The 18,801-nt window shown below is 39.0% G+C and overlaps 1 protein-coding gene across 1 annotated transcript in view; it reads left to right on the top strand.

Annotated features, from left to right (window-relative positions):
• PRKN (parkin RBR E3 ubiquitin protein ligase) overlaps positions 1-17,379 on the top strand; it is a 739,568-nt gene extending 722,189 nt beyond the window's left edge. The window contains exons 10-12 of the mRNA XM_054162766.1: positions 3,311-3,397; positions 12,923-13,040; positions 16,804-17,379. Of these exons, the coding sequence (XP_054018741.1) occupies positions 3,311-3,397; positions 12,923-13,040; positions 16,804-16,913 (315 nt within the window). The 3' untranslated portion in view covers positions 16,914-17,379. The remainder of the gene's footprint in view (positions 1-3,310; positions 3,398-12,922; positions 13,041-16,803) is intronic.
• The last annotated feature ends 1,422 nt before the right edge of the window (positions 17,380-18,801 follow it).

Raw genomic sequence — 18,801 nt, 5'->3', positions numbered from 1 at the left:
AAACTGTTAAATCCTGACTGAACAACTTGAAACCTTTTCTTCCCAAGGACAAAATAGCTATATTAATGCAGCTACAAAGTACAAGTTAGCCAACAGCAGTTTTGCAATTGCTGTATTTTATAGCTTTAACTTATTTTTCATGTCTCAATGTAAAAAATAAAATAAAATAAAATAAAAGTATCACAAACTGCTCTTTGTGGTAAGTGGCATGCCTTTTCTTTATGATGCATGCTTTGCCATAAAAAGAGAGTGTTAATACATTTCTGGGGGGAAAAGCCTCTTTATTTTGACAAAGCGATCAGCCTCCGGGGTGTTCTTTTGCCACAGAACTGATTTTACATCTCATCCATTATCTAATAAGATGTGAAAAAAGTGTCCTGTCAGAGGAAAAAAAAAAACAATAAAATAAAAATCAGGCTTTCTTTCATCACAAGGATGTGGTAGGCTCACTCATAGGCTTACTTGCAAAATACACAATTGTTAATGAATGGCCCAGTTATACACTCAAGCATGTTTCCAGTATCGCCTATGGGGCAAACATTGGTCCTGAGGAATTTTTATTTTAAAGGTAAGCATAAAAAGTGCCCTCTATAATGAGAAAATATGTTTCACATCTTTATGTAATACAGCATGAGTTTATGTATTTTATTATTATAATAAATAGTAATGCCACGTGAACTGCATTGTGACAAATGTCTTTGCAAAATATATGCCCTGAGGTTTCTTTTCTTTCTTCAGTATTTTTCCCTTTTCAGTGTTTATGAAAGGTTTAAAATTGCGTGGGAAATCTGAGATATCCTCAATTGAGGAAAGCAAGCTGAGGCACTGTGTGGTAAGGCAGTGATAAAGCAGCATAAACAAAACCCTTTCAGACAAATGTTTTCAGCCAGATGTGCTCATAAGGAGAGACGGTTACAAGGGAAAAAGAGAACTGGGACACACAGTAGGAAATACAATAAAATCAGGCCATAACATTAATTGTTGAGGCATAACAAGTCTTTCAGATATGAGGTATCCAGGCAAAGAGTACCTCTCTGTCAAAGGTTTAGGCTGGGCCAGCCATTAAACTCTGCCTCCAAACACTTCTCCCTTTCAAAGGGAAGATAAAGGGAATAAGGGAGAGAGACTTACAGAACGGAAAAGAAAACTAAACCAGCTTTAATGAAAAGAATAACAACAAAAAAAATTAAATATATACATAACCAATATCAAACCCAACCCACTTGACTGCAGTTCTGTCATGGTCACCACTGATGCTTCAAAGCAGGCACTGGGGAAGTCCCAGTTTGGAATCAATGGAAGATGGGAATCAAATTCAGTAACACATGGGTTGGGATCAAGGGCAGAATGGGCAGAGTGTTCCTCTTGCCAGCCATTCAGGAAGAGAACTTGACCCTTGTGATCTCTCAGCTTTATAATGAATATGACATACATGAAATGGAATACCTTGCTGATCAGTTTAGGGTCACCTGTCCTGTCCACTCCTCCCCACAGGTGCAGCTCTTTACTTTCTGAACCCCCAACATAGCACACAAGATTTAACAGTGACCTTGGTCTGCATACCAGTCCTTGGTACTAAGTAGAAACATGGAGAGTTATCACTTCTAGAAGCAGGGACTGTCTGCAAAATATGCCATTAGCTTCAGAAAGTGCCATTACTTAGAAGAGACTGAGCTGAAAAGTAAAATCACTGAACAGAATTAGTGCTGGTCTGACTCAAAGCAGGACACTCCTTATGTGTGTTTGAGCAGTGTTCATTTACCGGTGAGACTTTTGCCCAGTTGTTACTGTATTTAAATGATACTGTCTTAAAATAATGCAGCCTCTCATACAAACTACCTTGGAAAAGTGCCTCCACACTTAAGCTGTTTGCTAGTAAGCACCAAGTTGTTTAACAAATCAGTGTTAGTTGAAGTAAAATAAAGCATTTGAAATCATCAACAAAGTAGTGTAGAGAAGTGACAAGAAGGAAAACAAGTGATTAGGTTAGATACCTCTGGAAGTTAGAACACTCAGTCCACCCCTTCACTTCAAATTTCCTTGACTTTGCGAATAACAGGATCTGTCTCTTTGGACTTGTACAATGTTTCTTTTCATAAAAGAGCAGTTTCTTTAGCATGACAATGAAATATGATTTTCAGTGCTGTATAGAAAAGTGACAATACCGCTTTAAAGAGCTCAAAATGAAACTGCAAAAGCAGGAATTTGTGGCAGGCAAATGCTCTAGTGTCATGTCCTCCTGATATCCTTGTATTCATTACCTGTGAATGCAGCTCTCTGTCTAAAAATCAAGGCTGTTTTATCAGCCTTGCTTATAATGCCAGTCAGAATGGCTTACCACTGAGAGATCTTTCAGAGTCTGGAGTTGCATCAAGACAGCATAGCTTTAAAACAACATGAAAGAGATCCATTTTACATTATTGATTTTTCCCCTTAGAAGCAAGGACACAGAGCTTAATGCAGCGTTGATAGGTCAAAGATTTAGACATACGTCAAGACAGATATCTTCATTACTTTTTTTAAATGGCAGTAAATTTGATACATATGAACCAGTTTAGATGGCAGAGGCAGCTCAGACTGAGGCAGGGACAATTGTTTTGCTCATCTGCAAAATACATTAGTTTACAATGAAACCTTAGGTAAAGAACAATGTAGTTTAAGGAAGATGAAACCAGAACAATTGCTAGAAATGCAGTAATAGTCTAGAGGCAGTCCCCTGAAATGCATATTAAGTAACCTATCATTGTGTCCTTTCTATGGACTTTTAAAAACCATTCTATAAAAGCCTATGACAAGGATATAATCTTCTAGAAAATGGTATTTCATATGACCTGTATAATGATCACCCCCTAATAAAGTCAGCAGTAGTTTTCTGTAGAGAATGTATTTGATTCAGAACTGGGAAGAAACTATTTCCATTAGCAAACACTATAAAGCAGAACTGCCTCTTTCAGCCAGTCCTCTTCTTGTATAAACAGATTTCACTGTGAGGGAAACACCCCCAAAAGTATCTAGTATAACTTTATGTCCCTAAATAGACCATGCAGCAAAATCTCATTTTTAATCACAGACTTTTGCCATTTTTGTAACAACTTATCCTCCTGCATCTTGCAGGCAATATTGACATTTATGTTACTTCACCAATGAAATGTATAATAATAAAATAATTGTATTAATGAGGATTATTATGGGAATTTAATGGGATGAGGAGGGCAAGAGATCATCTACTGTGTGACTCTTCATGACTGTAACATGCCATATATATCCCTAATGTGTTTTTATGACTTGTGTGCTTTGTCTTGTTTTCCAGTTTGTGTTCTGCTATGAATGTAAAGAAGAATACCATGAAGGGGAATGCAGCTCTCTTCTCCGTGCACAGGGAGCCAAGGCCCAGAAGGTAAGGATTCCATAACTCGTTATATCCTGATCATTATCTGTGGCCCATCTAGAATTGCATTTATCAAATGAGTCCTAGTTATAATCCTGAGTAAAAGCAATTATCTTCATGCTCAATTATGCCAGACGTTAGAGTTGCCAAACTGGCTTTGAGGTAGATTTCAGTCACTTTGATTGATAGAGTAGCTGAGTTCTGTCAGAAACACACAGAGCTCTGCCAGCAGTTTATAAAGAAAACACCTTCCCAATGGCTTTTTGGGGTTGTCTTTATATAATGCAAACCCTTTTGAAAGGCTTTCTGTAGTCTTGTTGCCTTTCAGTGCACCAGTGAGTAAATCATGTGGATTTGAACTCAAGAACAGGGGGTTTATACAGCCTATGCAGAAAATGCCATTAAGATAGTTTGTGTTTTAGCTTATTGTAGCTGTAGACCAAGACAGGAAATTGTTTTCTCTCCTGGCATTTATCGTTATTTGAGTTTCAGTAAATAAATCACAGTCTTGCTTTTTGCCTTTTTTTGGTTTGGTTTGGTTTGGGGTTTTTTTTATTATTTTTGTTTTGTTTTGTTTTGTGGAGAAAGTGCAAATAATAGGAGAGACCTCCTAAATATCTCACAGCTTGATGCCCAAGGTATACTCCTAGGAATCAGAAAACTGATATTCAGGTGTCTGATATGTTTGATCCTAAGAGGAAACTCAAACCATGAGCCCACACACAGTCCAACGTGGCAGATGCAGGTCTGTGGGCAGCTGCTGATGACGACTTGTGGCAAGCCACTTCTCAGCAAGGCATGTTCATCTCCTGTCAGTGCCTGCAGGCAGGATATGTCTGAGGCTGACTTTCGAGACCTCTCACTCTTTAAATGTAGAGCCTGGGAGAGAGATGAAGGCATTCTGAGAAACTTTGCCATGTGCTACTATGGGAGAGTTAATTTGCCATATTTTAGAGACACTACAGTAGGTTATGACCTATGAAGAGATTCTTCCCTTTAGTCTTTATTAGTGAAGCTCTTTTAATTTACAAAACATAATTAGCCCTCATTGAGACAGAATTAAACATCCCAGTAGTCCATCAGGGTATCTACCTCTGGTACCCAGGAACGTGTACTGTATGAGACCCAAAATCCATCTACCTTCCTAGCCTCTAGTGGTTTTGTAATTATGATGTGGTATTTTCCATTTAGCAGTTATCAGCAAATTTTTATTTCATTAATTTATGCAGCCCCCTTTTTTGAAGCCAGATAGATAGATAGATATACACACATATATATATACACACACACAAGGAGATTTGAAGCTTTACTACTCTCTATGAAAAACAATCTCCTTTTGTTTGTGCAGTAGCATTAGAACAGCCTTCCAGTTCCCATTCACATTTAAGAGAAAGCAAAACAACTTTAGCAGAGACATTGAGAGATATTTAAAGTATCCAATAGCCTAGTAAAGTGAGACACCAAAGCTTAATGTCTTACCTGAATTAAACAGAGCTAGAACTTGAATACATCTCAACATGAACAGTAAGTCCTATATACTTTAAGCTATTTATGCTTAGAGTTTTGCTTAGATAACTGAAAGTCTTTGTAGCACCACACAGATGAGTTCAACAATGCTATCTCTTTGGAGGCAATATTTTGTATCATTTCCATGCTCTAGGGCAGAGGTAAAGGTGTGATGGGAAAAATCAGAATACTCCATAAAGAAGTGGGGTGTTTTAATATTTGCCTATAGCCTTCACTTTTCCTGGTGACAATGGGAGCAAATCATCCATCCAGTTCAGTATGTCAGCACATGAATTGCACCCAATTAGACCTGATAACTTAGGAAAGTTGATTACATTTGCTGTTCCAGTGTAATGTGTGCATCTTTCACTGTTCCTGGAAAATGTCCTGTACTATCAAAGAGGTGTTCCAGAACAGCTAAATGACCGCACTAGAATAACTGTTGCAGCTATGCAAATCATTTCCCCAATATAGACAAGACCATAGTCTACCCAAAATTAATTTAGAATTCAATTTAAGCAGAAGTTAATTAACTTAGGTCAGCCTTCTTTTCCTTCAAGAAATTGAGTGCTGCACTAATTGAACTTCTCCACAAGGTGGTGATGTGTCACTGAAAGAATGTTTCCTTCACTTCCTGTACACAGGCAAGCAAACCGAGAGGTAGCTAAAAGGCAGCAAGCCCAGGCGTTAGTGTATCTTTTCATCTGAATACCAATCACGACAAAGGTATCCTTCATACAGCGCTGCTGTACAATGCATACAAAACATTCATGGAGCATACATGTAAAGAAGCAGGGGGGAGGGGGGGATTGTTTTCATCTCTGGCTCGCTGAGATTAATTCAACCATTTATACACCTGTGCTTGCAGCCTTTTTGTTCTTTGGCCCTCATCATGGCTCACACCCCATGTGTCAGAGTTAACTTCCTGTTATTGTACAGCTTGTTGAAATTGGTAACATATTTCTCTAGGTTATGTTTAACCTATCTCGTGTCATATTTAACCTTTCACTGGCTGTCTAAGTCCTAGGCTCAGTTAGCTTCAGTCTGGGACAGGCTGCAATAGTTAGTCCTTTACCAGGAATAGCATGGTGTCAACATTGAAGGAATTTTTCATCTACAATCTGTTTCAGTGTAAGTTTGTATCATTGAACTTGACATCAATTCAGCTCCAAACCTGTGGGATGCTGCCTGTCCCAGCTGTAGTCCTAAACTGGACTCCTTGGTCACCCAAATCCTACAGCTTATCCCCAAACCTACCACCTTTAAATCAAACCTCAGCTGTTCATTATTTGAGATCCAATCCTTACAAGTACTCAGGTAATTAATTCAGGATCCATGTACTAACTCTGCTTTTCTGCCACTGGCAGTGTAAAACTTATCCAGGAACTGTGTCAGCCCAGGAGCTCATCAGACCAAACCAAAAGTAATACAGTGCCTCAGCAGAGTCAGTGCAGACCTGATCCTATTCACCTGCACATGCCACCCAGGCCCTGACTGCAATCCCAGATAGAGTTTCTTGGCTCAAACCTAACTTGGCCATGAGCTCTCAGGCAAATGATCAGCTCTGAATCGCAGCACGTATCTAGGAAAGCCTGGCACATCACCTGGCAGCCTGCTGAAGTCTTTTGCAGTGTTGTTTCTGGAAAAACTCTGCTAACTTGTGCTGAAGGTGAGGCACCAGCCCCATCTTTTCCTCCCAGTGCTTCATGTAGGCAGGTCTCAAAGTTGCCAGTAGGTGGTAGAAAATACACAGACATTGATTAGCAGGCTTCCCTTTATATCCCTGAACAACATCTGTCTCATCCTGCATGCCTGGAGATTTCCTGCAAGCACATAAGGTTGTGAAGGTTGATGCTCTCTGTGTAGGTGACAGTTTAATTATGCAGTAAAACATATTGGCTCACTGTGAGCACAAGCTATGTCAGAATTTTATTTTAATATGGAATTACCAAGTAAAGGTGCTTTCAACATATCCTTAGCTGAATTATCATCATGTTAAGATATGAAATATTTAGCTAACACTTCATGAAAATCAGGCTTGGTACAATGTATTTCTTACAATATTGCTGTGGAATTGAAAAATTATGCAGTGTGCATATAAAATAGTAAGAGAAAGACATAATGCTGACAAAATTATGGAACTGCATGTCTCCTCATTTACTATCAGGGGGAAGCTCAAACCTTCAATGAAGGGTGAGGTGTTAGGGAAAACATACATATTATATTGTACTCCACAGTTATATGACCTTCTAATTCAGTTCTTGGTTATTAGTGGTTTGTGTTTATGCTCTAAATATTGCAAATATCTTGTTCAGAATTGTTTCACCACTATTTCAGCAAACTTTCCTTACTGCTTTTAGAACAGTAGGAAACCAAAGGTGAGGTATTTGAAATAGTGTACTACAAGCAAGTACTAAATTGATAAACATGCAGCATTTCTCTGGAAACTTCTTCCTCTACTCAAACAAGAGGGAAAATTAATCAAAATGATAAATAGTAAATGCTGACCACAAAAATCATGAATTATTTTGCTGCATTTTAGTGAAAGAAAGAGCTACTGAAGAAGTTCATAATAAATAACATGTTTTAATGAGTCCTGACTCATAGTATGAAATGTGGAACATCTATTATTAGGCCATTGATATATTTTCCCCCATAAGTTTAATTTTAAAAATTAAATAAAATATAACTGTACCCCCCAAAAAATGGCACACCTATCTTGATTTCTAAAGTATCTTAAACAATGGGAAAAGAAACTGAGACTCAGGGGTTTATTGGCTAGGTATTTTCACAATGTCAAGCACAGGACATTTCTACCCACAGATGTCTAATTAAAGGAGCGAGAAAAATAACTATAACCAGAAAATGTCCTGTAAAATTAATTCCTATGTTATAAATAAAGATACACCTGAGGAAATCTGAGAATAGATCTTAACTTTATGTCTAATGAGAAATAGATGGAAACTATATAAAGAGAATTTTAGCTTTTCTATTTTGGGAAGCAATTGTGAAAGGCTGCTTTTGTTTGTGAGGTTACACTGACATTCATTTGCAGCTGTGTTGCTACTAATGGAAGTAGGCATGTTCTTTATTCCACTTGTGGAAAACAGTTATGCAAGAGTGTCCTTTATTAGATTATAACTTCTGCTTTAGAATAAATTCAATATTCACCAGCTGCCTGAATTTAATTCATGATGATATGAACGGCCCCAACATGTAGAGCGAGCACCTTGGTGTGCAGTTTTACCACTCCAATGCTCGGATTTTATTTAATGAATGTCTCTTTCACCTTATACCAGACCCAATATCCTTTGCATATCACTTTGATTTTAGTTAGTTGCTGTCATCACAAAGCAGCTCTTTTTCTACAACAGAATTCCCCAGGCATACCAGACAAATTGGCTCACACAAGGCTGTTTTATGTGAATGTAGCAGGATCACTGCAGTACTGACACATTTTTTTTTTCCTGTATGTGAAATGTATTCTGACTGATAAATATCTTTCCTGTTCCTTATCTATAGTCTTATTTTAGTGTTTTGGTTAGCCAAAATCTTTCTCTAGGCTGGAACACTAGTCCCATAGCTATTCACACCTCTCTTAGTGAGATTTTGACTCTCAAATGACTCAAATAATATTTTGTGTTGTTTTCAAAGCACCTGTACCATATGTAGTGCCCTAGACATCTGCTAGTTTTTTCCCCCAGAACTGAAGTAAAAGACATAGCTAAACATGACACAAGGTTAAGTCATGTGAATATGTTCATAAAACAGCTCAGCAGAAGCTGTGAAAATAAAAAATATCTAAACGTCCCCTGGTGCAGTTTGAGGCTATTTCTTCCTGTTCTGTCACCTGATACTAGGGAGAAGAGACCAACCCCCACCTCACTACAGCGTCCTTTCTGGTAATTGTAGAGAACAATGAGGTATCCCCTCACCCTGTTCTTCTCCAAAGTAAATAATTCCAGTTCCCTCAGCCATTCCTCATAAGACTTGTTCCCCAGACCCTTCACCAGCTTTACTGCCTTTCTCTGGGCACACACCAGCCACTCAATGTCTTTCTTTCAGTGAGGCACACAAAACTGAACACAGTTATCGAGGTGCAGCCTCACCAGTGCAAAGTACAGGGGCACAATCACCTCCCTACTCCTGCTGGCCACATCATTCCTGATAGAGGTCAGGATGTTATTGGTCTGCTTGACCACCCAGCTGGGTCATATTCAGGCAGCTTTCCAGACACTCTGGCCCAAGCCTGTAGCATTGCATGGGGTTGTTGTGACCCAAGTCCAGGAATTGATTTTGTTAGCCTCTTGGTTTTGTTAAACCTTGTCCATCTGAACTCAGCCTATCTATCCAACCTGTCTATCCAACCAAGTTTTGTGTGTTACTCTTCCCCTCACTTTTGTATTGGGGGAGCAAGTTAACCCCTTGCACTAAACCATTATAAAGGTAAAATAAGCATGACCATAGAAGAAGTCAGCTTACAGAAGACATTATGGAAAGCACTGGATGTTGGAACTTAACATCATAATAATGTAATAATGCTTCCAGTATTTTGAACAAGAAGTTTGCCATAAATTATTTTAAACTGAATGGTACTGCTTAGTTTCTGACAAATTGTTTACTTTGTGTGGTTCTACCAACAAGTCAATATGTGTCCTATTACCTGAATGAGATGCTGCTTTAAGATTGACACACTGTTTCTATTTCAAGATGCTTTCTGCCTCTGTAGGACTTTTTTTCCAGTACTGTTTGGAATTGATTACCACATAAAAAGCCTTCCATGTGCATGTTCTTGCACTGCTGTATGGTGCTCAGCATTCTGTGTGGTCTCTTTATCCCCATTATTTTTTCCAGAAACAGAACAGAAGTAAATCCACTTCCTTCATTGTCACTCATAGGTAACAATGGAGATTTCTCCCCCACCCCATCTCACTAAGGCAGTATTGTAGAGGGGATATTGAAAACTGCTTGCAACAGCTCTTACTGTAGGTTCCTGTTATTTATGGGTAGTCGTTCCTGGTCATAATGTGCAGCACAGCTGCTGGGGAGGAACATCTGAGGGAATCTAGTGCAGCACAGCTGAGAATCAAAAAATATTCATAAAGTGTCGTGGATGGAATCTAGTAGCTTTGTTGGGGGGAAACTAGATAATATTGTGCAGGCTCAGCATCACAGTAATCCAGGTCTACTGTCATTGGCAAACTGATATGTGATGCACACGTGAAGCATCTCTGAACTTCCTAGGAGGAAGGATCCTACTAGGCAGAATGAAAGAACATGATTTAGATAGACACTGGCAATGGAGAAGTGTCAAAACAACTTTCCTTTATTGTTTGAGGGAAAAAATGAAGACAAATATGTGTGCTTCCAATCATCATACGTGGAGCCCTAAATCATCATATGTGGAGCCCCAATCATCATATGTGGAGCACTAAATAAAGCACATGAACACTGGAGGCTCACAGATCAGTATGCTAAGGTTTCTTTGCTGAATTGGTGGGCCTCCATCGCTGTATCATTTCTCTGCATTTGCTTCCTGCAGAAATAAGTTTTTAACTTAGCATTCAGCAAGACTGGGCATAGGAAGGATGTTTCAGCTCTAATGCTACATCTATTTCATGATAGCATTTTTGCAGTGGATAATATTAATATAATAATTCTATCTACTGCTTTCAGCAATTTGTTCTTTCTTGGCAATATGCATATGCATGGTTTGAAGTGTTTATTTTAGTTATTCTTGAGCTCTCTGGAGGTTCTGTTTGCTTTCAGAAGTAGGATCCGATATCTTTACACAAATCAATTAGAAGTTTGGTATATGAAAATTTACTTCATGGTGATTTGCTACTAGTGCCCAACAAAAACATGAAGATGGGGAAAATGTGTGTTTCCAAGTACTAAACTAAACAGTTTGAATATGAACTGTTTGAGGAAAACAGCCTCTGTGAAGTTCTTCAGGGTTGACTAAGAAAATTAAAAATACTTCTGGTCTTCACATGTAGCTATTATTCTGAAAAGAATAGCAATTTTTTGTCATTGCTATGATGATTTTAACCTGTATGGGTGTTAAGTAATTAATTCTCATCACAATTATGTGAAATTAACAACATAGAATCATAGAATTACTTTGGGTGGAAAAGAGCTCCAAGATCATTGGGCCAGCCATCACTCTAACACCACCATGGCCATTAAACCATGCCTCAAAGTGCTTCTTTCTGTCCTTGGGCAAACTGAGGCCCAGGTCAAGTATTCCTCACTCTCCTTATCTTGTGTTCAGGCCTCTCTGAGTTAGCTCAGATTGCTTGCTGAAGTCATCCTTTCTTAAAGATCAAGGTGTTGCAAGATCAATACTAGATTATGTTCTTTGCTATTAGCCTGAGCAGCTTTTTCCATTTCCCAGAACTTATTAATGTGCCACTGTATAGAGGTCATTCTTTTGCAGAATTGCTGAATAATCCACAGGGTGCAGGGCTGAGTTCCCTTTCCAGAAGAAGAGAACTAAAAGTCACTTCTAGGATACAGCTAAGAAGACTTTGTTCATTTTTGTCATCTCTGTATCAAAATATGTTAGCAAATTGGAGATTATTGAGGAGCAACAAAAGGGATTTAAGAGCTGAGGAGACTGATGTATGTAGTAAAGTAAAAGAAATTATACCATAAATACATTTTTGATGTTTCCTTATTAAAAAAGGTTGTGTTCTTTTAAGATGCATGTTGCAAGGGCCACCAGATGAGCTGGGAACTAGTTTCTGCAGATGTTGTTCTTTGCTGTTCTTTTAACTCAGACTTTGATCTTACTCACTGACACTGCAACATTTCATAGGTTTTATCAGTGTTTTTTAATCAGTAGCCAGGCAGAAATCATGAGGAATTATGGCTGAGTTGCAGATTTAAAACTGGGCCAATTTCCTTTTTCTGTCTTATTAGAAATAAACACATAAAAATATTATCAATTTAAATAAATATTAAAAGTTGACACATAGCATTTATGAGCATTTAGTAGGTATACACAAAGAAGTTATGGGAAGTTTTACAAATTGTAGTTTAGTTTAAGATCTTTAAACACCCACATTACAAATTGAGAGAGCAGCACATTAAGGCCAGAACCTACAAACACTGTTTACAGCTACGATTCACATCATTGCCAAACTTGTATAATAGAAATGACCCAAGGCACTACCATCTTTTTGTCCTTGTACTATCATGTTAAGTAGGAAACTGCCAAGTAGGACACTTGTGTAGATTATGTAATTTTGTCCCAGTCATAAATAGGACAGGAGTCCCTTCTAAAATACTCCTCATGATGACTTTTTCCAGCTGTGTGGCACTATCTGGAGAGCTACTTGCTGCCGTTGTTCACTGGGGGGTTGTGTTTGTTTATTACTTTTTCTCCAAAAATTTTTTTTCACATGTGCCGCTTAAATTGAGATACTTATATAGACCTCTGAAACCAGGAGTACACTTTATTGTGAAAAACCATTTCTTTCCATGGACCCCACCATTCTGCATTATCAAGTGTTGCCTTGGTGGATTTGTTTATCTTGCAAGAAGGGCTTTAACCCCTGAAGCAGAGTCAAACCAACAGTGTCTAGCATGTCAGGTCTCAGCTGTGTTCTTCTGATTCCTGCTTTGTCTTGCCTTTTGCTTTATCTATTTTTGTGCATGTGCAGCATGGCTAGATGCCCCCTGTGTCCTCCTGTTAAGGCTTTGCCTGCCACTCAAGGCAGGGACCAGGAGGGAGGACACAGCCTGTGCTGCATCTGGATGCAGGAAGGACCCTCCAGGATGTCACGTGCTCCAGCTGCTGCAGCTTCTCCTGCCATCCTGCAATGCACATGCTGTGTACACTGGGCACTAAGAAATTTGCATTTTGAAGCAAAAGTTCTGCATTTCTCACAAAGTCCAGCCTTCCTGGCCTTGCAGTTCCTCCTCTCTTACCATGGGTAAATAGTTCCACTTCAGTATAAGCATCATGTCCCAGCACAGCCTTTCAGTATTATGCCCACAGGTAGTTTTTCTCTCTCTTTGCAGGGATACCTAGTTGATGAACAGGCAGCCAAGCAAGCTCGATGGGAAGAGGCATCTAGAGAAACCATCAAGAAGACAACTAAGCCATGCCCAAACTGCAATGTTCCAGTAGAAAAAAATGGTAAATTTATTAGATATTTCATACTTAATTGTCTTTTTAAATTCGTTTTACAACATAGATGTATGAATGTCCATATGTACACATACACACTACTATTCCAAGAAAAGAAGAGCACATGTACCTTGGATCTTCCCTTAGTCACCTTATCTAAATTATCTTGAAATCACTAAATCTACATCACTTAGTTGTACAGCCACTAATTAAGCCTCACAAAATGCCCTGCTATTTTATAGGGAAAATGGTACACACAGAGACACTGGATGTAACTTTCGTGCAAGTCGATACTTAGATGGTTGTCTAGAGTTTCCATCGTCTGTGGAAAAATTAGTCATTTTTAAACAAAGTTCATCTCATGAAGGAACAGAACATGTGTCTAATGTAGGCCAGAATAATCATACCTAAAAGTGGGATGTAGAGAATTAGTCCTGCTGTAGATGTCTACTGAGTATATAGCTGAATTTACGTAAGATTAACCTCAACCCAGTGAGATATCCAGAGTAGGAGAGCAAATCCTGACAAACTGGTTGCACTAATCAGTGCTTACCATGTAGGAAGAAACAGGGAACATTACACAGGCTACACTCTGTAGGTTCATGCTGTTCCAATATTTAACTGTATTTATGCTAATTAATCAAAATAGGTTATAATTGTTGCCTAATTATTATGTAAACAGCAAGAATAGAGAATTCTTCTCAGTTTTGTGGCATCAGTTATTCAAATGGGATGCTGAAAATGCCAAATAAGACTCTGTAAACTGTGAAAAGTAAACATTTCAAGCAGTGATACCACAGAAACATTACTGAAGAAACAGGGCAAAATCCTGAAATCTAAGGTTTCATGAAAGAAGGCAGTTGGCAGATGGAAAGTGGGAGACTTCTTTAAGCACAAGAAGCAGAAGAAAAGAAAGCATGAATTCAAGGGTGGGAAGGTGTGACAAGATTTGGCAGATTGTAGAGAGCAAGGTGGGCAGCAGAAGACAGAAAATAGAGGGGTAGTTAGAAGAAATTATTTACAGACTTGATAAAAAATGGGCTGGAAACCAGAAGTTTGAGCTGAATTATAAATAGACAAATAATAATCCTATTCATAGTGAACACTTCATGCATAGCCAAATTAAAGAAAAAATTGAAAACTTCTGGTCAGACTCAAAGTAATGCTAGGGCCTTTACCTTCTCTTAGACTCTGCCCCAAAACTTCTGCTATTAAATTACAGGCAGTTGACATTTGTCACGAGCAGGATATTTCTATTTGACAACTTTTACACAATTCCCACTAATGTTTAGGGAAGCTGCTTGTAAAATTCCCCAGTGTATCAAAAAGGAGATAAAGGACATTATACTTTTTATCTTTAAAAGAAAATATTTATTGAAGATGGATAGTAAGCAGGAGAAGACCTTTCCTTGTTTATAGCCTGGCCTGTGTCAGAATACCACCTCATAATGCAAAATGTCAAAGCCATAGCAGCAAGCTAGAAACGTTTCAATACACTGGAATCAGATGATTGTGCTGTCATTTAGAGGGACCTTGACAGACTAGGAAATGGCATGAGAGAAGCCCCAGGAAGTTCAACGAAGTGAAATGCACCGGTCCAGGTTGAGGGCCAACCTGATGGAAAGGATCTCAGTGTCCTGGTGAACTATAAAGTTGGACATGAGCCAGCAATGTGCCCTTGCAGCAAAGATGGCCAGCTGTATCCTGAGCTGCATTAGAAAGAGCATCACCAGCAGTTTGAGGGAGGTAATTTTTCCAGTGCTCTGCTCAGCACTGGTGTGGATTGGTGGTGGGTCAAGTTCTGAGCTCCCCTGTGCAAGAGAGGTGCAGATTGCAGTGAGTCCAGCATAGGGCTACAACGATGATTAAAGGACTGGATGAATAAATACCTGATGATGGCTGCAAAGAAGACAGAGCCAAACTCTTCTCAGTGGTGCTCACTGAAAGGGCAGAAGGCAATGGGCATGAGCTGAAACACATAAGAAACATAACAAAGTGCTTTGTGTGTGTGGTTGAAGACTGGAACAAATTGCCCAGAAAGAGTCTCCATTCTAGTATACATTCAAACCCCAACTGGATGCAATCCTGAGCACCTTACTTTACTTGACCCTGCTTTGAGCAGAAGGGAGTTGGACCAGAAGACCTCTAAAGTACCTTCCTACCTCAGTAATTCTGTGACTGCGCATTAAGGCATGAAGCTTAAAAAGTGCAGTGCTTGCTTTCTCCTCTGGTTACAGGTACTGCATGTGCCGTTTGTAAACTGAAAAAGCACTTTGCTTCTGCCAAAATACAGCTGGTGTCAAGCACCTAACAACTGTATGTTAAAGTCTGCCAACAGGCTTCATTTGGGTGGAGTACAGTGACTATACACATGAGAATAATTCAATCTTCTCTCCCCAAATGCTTCTGTAGACAGTATCTTTTACAAGGGACCAGTGATGATGCCAAAATGAAAGAGCAAAATACTTTCTCATAGCTGACATCCCACTCTGAGTGAATTTAAACACACATCCACATTTCTCAAAGGACTGCTGTAGTCAAAAAGCTGTAGGGCACATTGCTTGAGGCACTCTCCACTCCAAATGCTGATCTCAGCTGCTGAGTAGCCAAGAATAACATGATTTAAGTACCTTAGCAGGTAGAGCAGGGTATTTAGTGGGGTTTGGGTCCTGCACCAGAACTGAGATGCATTTTACCCAGTGATATCTTAACACACATTGTAAGACAGAATTGGATCTTAAACCTTAAGTAAAATGTAACATGCAGGCTGGCTATTGGTACACTTACATTTAAATAAGATAAAAATATCTGGAGAATTGCACCTTTTAAACTAAGGTATAAATTAACAAATAGACCTTGCCATCACAAGATCTCTGTCAGATGAAGCAGACAGGTCTATTTTAAGAAATCAGTTCTTGTGTCTCCTGCTGGTTTTACCTTCCAAGAATCATTATAGAGTGTCATTTATAGAAAATGTGGTGTAAGGGTAGTAGATCATACAGTAGGGAACATACACTCTGTACCTCCCTTATCCCCATCTGGAGTCAAACCAAGATTTCAACATTTCAGTGTTTCTTCACACTGGATTTCAGTTTGGAATATACAAGAGATCTCTTTGTGTGGTAAACAACATAATTTCCATTTGACCTGTATTTCTGTAATGACCTTTGACAATGTTAATGTTTTACATACTACAAAATAAACATTTAATCAAGGTTGTGAGCGGAGAGATTAAAGCTGCTGTCACAGTATGGGCAAGAAAAAAATCCATCACACAGGAAACACTGACTTGATCAAAAGCCTGCTTCAGATACTAAGATCAAATTAACTTACATGACCAATGTCATTATGATATAATTAGCAATTAACCACAAAAGTCTGTATCTCCTGATTTATTCTTTTTGCAAATCTCTCAATTGTTGAATCTAAATGTCAAAGAAAGATTGCATTTTGTTCATCTTCTGTCTCACAGCTGGACTAAGATAAAGTAAGCTACTGTCATCTCTTTTCCCTATTCTTAGCATAGTTTCTTCTAATTCCTCCTATTCTTGCAGTCCCTTAAGTGAGACCAGCACATTACAGCCCACTAAAAGAGGGAGTAGGAGGTTTTTAAAAGCCCAGGGAAAATATCCTTGAGCTTTATACTTTTATTAAATACTCTACTTGCTTTGTAACTGAATGCCTAATAAAACTGATTTTAATACTGTTGATTGTTGATTAACATCTCTAAGTGTTCGCCAAGTACCAAAACCATTCTCTTACTATTTTGTAGGTGGCTGCATGCATATGAAGTGTCCTCGGCCTCAGTGCAGATTTGAGTGGTGCTGGAATTGTGGCCTGGAGTGGAACAGAACTTGTATGGGAGATCATTGGTTTGAATAGTGGTGCTGAGGCCAGCCCATGTAGCTGCTAAAGCTTGTTTTCATTGGGGCTGCTTTCTGAACTCTGCTTAAGCAAAACTCACAGTGGTTTCAGGGACTCAGAGTTCAGAATGTGGCTCAGTTTGTTGAGTTTTGCTTTTTTTGCATATGCAATCATACCAAAATCACATTGAAGTTATGCAAAGGGATTTTAATCCACTCAATAAAAAGCATAATTATTTTCATGGACAGACTTGCTCATCATGGTGCAAAGAAGTGTAAATTACACCTTCCTGAACTTAGGCAGTCTGTCAGCACTGAGAGCAGATAAGGTTACCATGGGAAACATTGTCATTTATAGTCAGGAATTCATAACTCTTGCAAGAGCAACCTGAATATGTGTGCATGAGCATCAAGGCGGGAGGAGGAGGTTCCCTGCACTGGCTGTTTTTTCTTTGACCACTGCTTTGTTCATTCAGCAGTTTTTGATTTTGAGGCAGTATTTCTTAACAGCTGTTTTGGCAGAGGGAAGATTGTGACTTTTCGTTGTTTTCTCAGGGTTCCTAAGCGGCTTTTTGTAGGGATCTTGCTTTCAATACAAATTCTCATAGAAACATCCAGCTTTATGCCATATTTATGCTTGTGTTTTGTAACACATGACACAAAACCTGCCTACTTACTCATGGTAGAATTTGTTACCATTGAAAGATTAGCTAAAGACGCAGTTTCAGCTCTAACCATGGCTGTTGTTGCAGTGGTGACTGGATCCAATTAAACGTTGTGCAAGCTAGACTCACAGGGTTTCATTTTAATTGCTTACACCAATACTTTGAACATGGCAAAGGGAAGCAGGAGAAGACTTCTCAGGGGTTTTGTCTATCATCATTCTCTTGAATGTAATTAGAATATGGGTATATTTTTGAGCATGCATTCACAGCTGAAACAGTGTGGGGCATACCTTGCATTTTACAACATTATCTTTTATTTTACAATGTTGACACAGTAAGTAAATTTTACTAGCATTTCCAAGCCTGAATAATCTTTCTGTTTGGTGTGCTTTACACTGCTGTCATATTCTGATATGGAATGGGTACTGTCCACATCCAGCATGCCATGTAAGGATTTGCACAATTCAGGTTGGGGGAAAAAACGCACAATAAATAAAATGGTCAAAACTTCAGAAATATTTTGTTTTCATTTGAACACAAAATACCTGAGTACAAAAACAGACACTGAGGTCTTGGAGTGGGTCCAGAAGTGGGTGATGAAGCTGGTGAAGGGTCTGGAGAACAGGCCTGATGAGGAGTGGCTGAGAGAACACGGATAGTTTAACCTGGAGAAAAGGAGGTTGAGGGGAGGCCTTCTCACCCTCTACAACTGCCTGAAAGGAGGTTCTAACAAAGTGAATATTGGTCTATTCTCCCTAGCAACAAGAGATGAGAGGAAATGGCTTCAAGTTGCACCAGGGGGTGTTTAGTTTGCATATTAGAAGAAAATTCTTCCTTGAAAGGGTTATCAAGCACTGGAATAGGCTTTGGGTTGAATCTTTGTCCCTAGAGGTGTTTAAAAGATGCATAGATGTGGTGCTAAAGGACATGGTATAGAACCAGACTTGGTAGAGTTAGATAATGGTTGGACTCAATGATCTTAAAAGTCATAGAATCATAGAATCAATAAGGTTGGAAAAGACCTCAGAGATCATCAAGTCCAACCTATCACCCAACACCTCATGACTAACTAAACCATGGCTTCAAGTGCCACGTCCAATCCTATTTTGAACACCTCCAGGGACGGTGACTCCACCATGTCTCTGGGCAGCACATTCCAATGGCAAATAACTCTTTCTGTGAAGAACTTTCTTCTCACCTCAAGCCTAAACTTTTCCTTGTGCAGCTTGAGGCTGTGTCCTC

Source organism: Dryobates pubescens, chromosome 6 (genome assembly GCF_014839835.1).
Source record: "Dryobates pubescens isolate bDryPub1 chromosome 6, bDryPub1.pri, whole genome shotgun sequence".
NCBI lineage: Eukaryota > Metazoa > Chordata > Aves > Piciformes > Picidae > Dryobates > Dryobates pubescens.
The sequence above is the reverse complement of the archived record's forward strand: the minus strand, read 5'-3'. Positions and strand labels throughout refer to the sequence as shown.